Below are 4,992 nucleotides of genomic sequence, written 5' to 3'. Positions count from 1 at the left end.
CTCAGTTTGTATGATCGGCGAGAAAACTTCTGTCCCTTCCCGGAGTGGGACGAAAGGTTGCTGATTGCATCCTTCTATTTGCGGTGGGTCATCATGAAATTGTACCTGTCGATACACACATGGCGCAGGTCGCAACAGAGTACTTGGCTGGGACAGCGACATGCGGCAAAAAGGTCTTATGCAACGGAATGGGCGGGAAACGAAAACGCAATTCTGAAGGGAAATCTTCCCTGACGGCAGTATCAACGGATGGATCTTGTTGGGAAAAGGTTTTGGCAGATTGGTACAGAAAAGGAAAAGAGCGCGACATGAAAATGCCGGCGCTTTTGCACAAACATCATGATGCCATTCAGCTGGGGTTTTGGCATCTTTTTGGTGATTACTGTGGTTGGGCACATAGCATTCTCTTCTACGCACGCATGCGAAGAGGGCAAAGAGACAACTGAATTTAAATTTCTATCCTACGATGCTTTGAGGTTTCTGGAGTGCGGCGTGCTACAACTCTCTTTCACCAAAATAAATAAAGGAATAAAATACATTTATTTTATTTCCCCAGAGGTAGAATGTGTGGCATGTGGCACATTCTTTGTTTCATGCGATGGGAAGGAGCATTATTTGAATAATTAATGTCTTACTTGTAGTGTATATATATATATGTCCATTGAATAAGTCCGTTGTGGTGTGGGGATGAATTTGATTTTATTTCCATTTTTTTCTTCTTATTCTCTCTTTTGCACGTCTCGATGGGGTATGGAGATGTCGTGGAGTATGTGAGGCACAAACAAAAACAAAAAAAGCATATATATTGTTGAAATGCATTGTGGTGTGGATTTTTGTGGCGGAATGAGTCTGCCTTGCCGTACGGTTGAACTTCACATCGTCAAAAGGTCATGACATGGATCGGATACACAAAGTTACAGGAGGTCCTGCTAACAAAAATGACATCGTCATTATCCTCATTAACTCCGGCGTCACGTAATGCGGTTGCGACGTGCGTATCATCCCCCGTCCAGTCAAAACGAAACATATTCCACAGTGAATGGGGTTATACGGGTTCTTGCAGGAAAGAATGAGTTCTTTTTGCTCTTAAAGGCATTTTCTCAGCTGGAGGCGCACTTTCTTGCATATTTCTCGCATCCAGTGCACATTTTTTTTTTTTTTTTTTTTTTTTGTGTGTGTGAAAACATGCTCAATGGGATGAAAATGGCGATAACGCGTTTGATACCGTCGGCACGTAGGGTAATATTTGAGGATGTGGCAAGGTTCTGGCGGGAGCTGCCGGATGGTGTGACGGAGGAAAAGTTCAATGCGTGGATGCGATCGATGCCACTGCGGAAATATCAGGGGAGAGGATATCGCATCATGTGCCGTTTCTGGGCAGGCCTTGTTTGTTTGGCAATTGTCTTCTTTAGATGCCTACGAGTATTATTGGCGGCTCGATACAGATTCTTATCTAACGAGAGATATTTCATGTGATGTATTCAAGCTGATGCAGGCAAATGACTGCGTGTATGGCTATAGACGCATTCGCGGCGAAAATCCGTGCGTTTTATGCGATCTATGGTCAACATTTTTGAGGAGGGCCAGTATGACGTTGTCTTCGGCATGGTTACAATGAGTGAAGAGTGTTGCCATAAATAATATTAAGAAAGAGTACGAAGGGAGGATGTAATACAATAAATTTGAAATTGGCGCGATGAAGTTAAAACGTCATTCGCTGTATCGTTTTATGTTTTATTTTCTGGACACGGAGGAGCCGCGTGGCTTCATGCGTTATCGTTGGGGTGATGTACCGGTACACGCACTTGGTGTGGAAGCGGTGATGCAGCGTGAATGCTGGAAGAAGTGCCAATTTGACCAAAGTTTTGCTGGATACAGACATGGGAAGCAATAGGCTATTAATATTGTATTAATTGACTCTTTATCGCTTTTATTACTAATGTTATTATTGTTGGTGTTGTTTTTTGTCGCTTTTCCTGTCTTCGGCGGCATTCAAGTGTGAATATTTTGCCGCATGCTCAAAGAGAATGTGTTAAAATGTCTCATTATGGAATGCAGGCGTTGTCCTCTTCTCACTGTGTTGGGTTATGCGGTGCATTCGCCGTGGAACTGATTGTTTTTTGTTTTTGTTTTTGTTTTTGTATGCATTCATTTACATGAATTGCCTGGTTTATTTCCCTGTTACTTTTTAATGCATTCTACTTCTGCTGTGTTCCTTTTATTTTCATTTTCTCATTTTTGCGTGCAGGGGGTATTTGGGTGGGTGGGGGAGGCATCTGTTAAGATGGGCGAGGCGTTTGAGCTTCTGCGCTTTGCGGCTCTCTCTTCTGCAGTTCATGCCGACGCTGTTGAGTGCCTTGTGGATGACACTCGCTCTGTCTTGTCGCGGATTGCCATGGATACGGAGCGGCTGGAAGCCCTCGAAGAGCAGCTTGCCGGACTGCTGGAGGAGCAGCGGCGCATTCATGCCGTCCGTGACGTGTTGAGTCGGTCGAGAAGCACGCGGAGTACGACGGAACCCACAAAAAGCGGAAAAAAACCCACAGAAATAAGATCAAAGTTGGATACGCGAAGTCCGGGGGCGTCTCCCCCTGGAGCTTCCCGGTTAGGCACCGAGAATGTTTTGCGATTTGCCTCCAGGGCCGTGCCTGAGGAAGAAGTTCCCACAATGTCACGGGCGCCGCGGCGCGAGCATGTGGCGACGATGGAAATGTTGATAGACGACTTGCGGGAGGAAAAAGCGACGGAGGGGGAGAAATGCATCGATGAGACGGTGGAGCGCGTGAAGTCAGAGATACGGTCACTGGAGAGTATGTCCGTCAAGACAAAGCTGCGTGAGTTGGAAGCATTCAAACGCCGGATAAAAGATTTGGATGCGAACGCCGTCATTGAACGGTATGTGGAGCCCTTCCGGTTTGGTGACGAGGTGGAGAGGCTTTGGGATGCCCCGGATGCCATTTTGAACAATACAAACATGGACCTGTTCATTTCCCGGGCATGCCAACGCTTCTCGGGTCGTTACGAAGACGCTCTGGGTGCCATTAGCGACTTTTCAGCATATGAAGATGGTGATGCGGCGCAGGTATTTGGTTCTTTAATGTACCTTGAAGCACTAACCTCTTCGTCCAATTACGACGCGGCTGCCGTGAGGACGCTGCAGGGCTTAAGTAAAGACTCGCTCCTGGAATACTACAGGGAGAAGAGGCGTGCCGCTACAGTTAGTACCACCGTGAGACGTAGTCGTGTGGAGACGGTTCTGGGACCGGAGGAGTTTGGATTTTTACCGGAAGATTGGTGGAGTTCGCGGGCTCTTTTTATTCCTGCAGGCATTCAGTTGCCATCGGCGCGGCACATTCTGACGGCGCGATTCTCCTTCGCCGATGCCCATGAGCTCAACACTCTTCAGTCCGTACGGGTTGATTTTCAACGGAGCGTGTTGGATGCCTTTATTCGCATGCCGAAGGCGTTAGCAGAACTTCGGGAGCAGATAGAGTTTCAATCAAGGCACGACGAAGAAAGAGATGTTAGCGCCTCTTTGCTCCGTCTTTTGGTAGAAAATGAGAAGGGTGGTGGTGGTGGTGACATTTGGACAACGATAGCGCGCTGCAGCTGAACGAGTTGACCTTTGTGTTTTATTTATTTATTATTATTATTATTATTATTATTTCCTTTGCCTTTGCTGCATGCACTGTTGTGTGATTTTTTTTTTTTTTTTTTTTGCTTTCTTCATTCTTTTTTCTTTTTTTTTTTTTCTTTTGGGTTGTGCTCCCTGCTGTTTTTTTTGTTCGTCCCCCCTGTGCAATTTCTCCCACCTTGTGCGTCTGCACACACACACGGAAGCGAACAAACACAAAAACAGTTAAGAAGTAAAAAAAATTTTTTCTGTCAAGATACACGTGGAAAGCAAGCAAATAATTAGGGAAAAAGAAAATCTAAAGGCTCACATTCATCATTGTGAGGCTTCACCGTACATATTCATTGGGAGCAGCGGGTTGGCACAGTCGATCGCACCGCAAGTTTTACAAATCAACATTCGGGCAAACTGACAACTCGGGACCTCCTTTCTTTCTTTCTTTTTTTTCTTTTTCATCTTCATTTTTTTGTTGGTTTTGTTGTTGTTGTTGTTATTATTGTTGTTTTACGTTGGAGGGAGTTTGCCACTTATTTCTGTTCTTGTAGACGGCGTTTTCTATCGGCGTTTCTGCGCGTGGTTGGTCAAACTGCAGTTTAGTATCGCCTCTCTCTACGGCTATCCCTGTGTTTGTCCCTGCGTGTGAGAATTCCACTGGAGGGTTGTGCCTCCTCTGTGGCATTTTCCCCTAAATGCCGGATGCCTCTATTCGTATTGGGCTCCTAATCCTGTGCATATTGACCCTTGGGCTCTCGTTCGGTGTGGGTAGCACGACTCTCCTATCTGTCTCCGGAGACCAGGCTCATGCGCAGGATGTTAATTTGCTGAAAAATGTGGAGACGGAAAGCGCTGGCGATGAAATTTCTGCTTCCCGTCCGGACCACAAGGAATTGGTGCCGTCTTACCGCCTCCATCCCTCAAACAGACTACTGCTGTTGCACAAGGATGGAAAGATCTCATCTTACGGGCTTGATAATGGGGTGCCAATGTGGACTGTAGATACAGGCGGAGATATGTTGCGTGTAGAGATTGAAAAGCATCCGACTGAACGAGTAATTCGTCAAGACCCTCTTGCGCTCCCTTTTCTACTGGAGGGCGGCATGCTTTTTACGAGACGTTGCGTGGCGCCATTTGGGTGCAAGAAGCAGACGCCAGAGCGTTGTTTTGACAGAAAAGGGATAGAGGTGGAAACGCGTCCCGAAGCAAGGCCTGGTGAAGCAAAAACTAGAAGCGGCTCAGGGGATTCATGTGAAATACCCTTTTCATCAACGCATCCACGATGTTTTATGAATCTTTCAACGCTAATAGAAAAGAAACATGTACAAGTTGGCGAAACGGATATATTGTTATACATCAGCGCA

The 4,992-nt window shown here is 46.2% G+C and overlaps 2 protein-coding genes and 1 pseudogene across 2 annotated transcripts, besides 6 other annotated features; all 3 read left to right on the top strand.

The window, feature by feature from the left end:
- Positions 1–446, top strand: Tc00.1047053503673.27 (annotated as a pseudogene; the record flags this gene model as incomplete).
- Positions 1–4,992: a sequence feature (heterozygous, Esmeraldo-like haplotype).
- Positions 1,148–1,171: a microsatellite.
- Positions 2,118–2,142: a microsatellite.
- Tc00.1047053503673.18 (hypothetical protein, conserved) lies at positions 2,192–3,613 on the top strand (the record flags this gene model as incomplete). The annotated part of the gene is made up of 1 exon (XM_798872.1): positions 2,192–3,613. The coding sequence occupies one exon, from the start codon at positions 2,192–2,194 to the stop codon at positions 3,611–3,613; it is 1,422 nt and encodes a 473-aa protein (XP_803965.1).
- Positions 3,641–3,666: a microsatellite.
- Positions 3,700–3,757: a microsatellite.
- Positions 4,101–4,138: a microsatellite.
- Tc00.1047053503673.9 (protein kinase, putative) lies at positions 4,324–4,992 on the top strand (the record flags this gene model as incomplete). Its single annotated transcript, XM_798873.1, has 1 exon — positions 4,324–4,992. A coding segment is annotated over one exon (669 nt), but the record flags the coding sequence as incomplete, so codon positions are not given.

The sequence above is a fragment of the Trypanosoma cruzi genome, genomic scaffold (assembly GCF_000209065.1).
Source record: "Trypanosoma cruzi strain CL Brener 1047053516991 genomic scaffold, whole genome shotgun sequence".
NCBI classification, from domain to species: Eukaryota; Euglenozoa; class Kinetoplastea; order Trypanosomatida; family Trypanosomatidae; genus Trypanosoma; species Trypanosoma cruzi.
The sequence above is the reverse complement of the archived record's forward strand: the minus strand, read 5'-3'. Positions and strand labels throughout refer to the sequence as shown.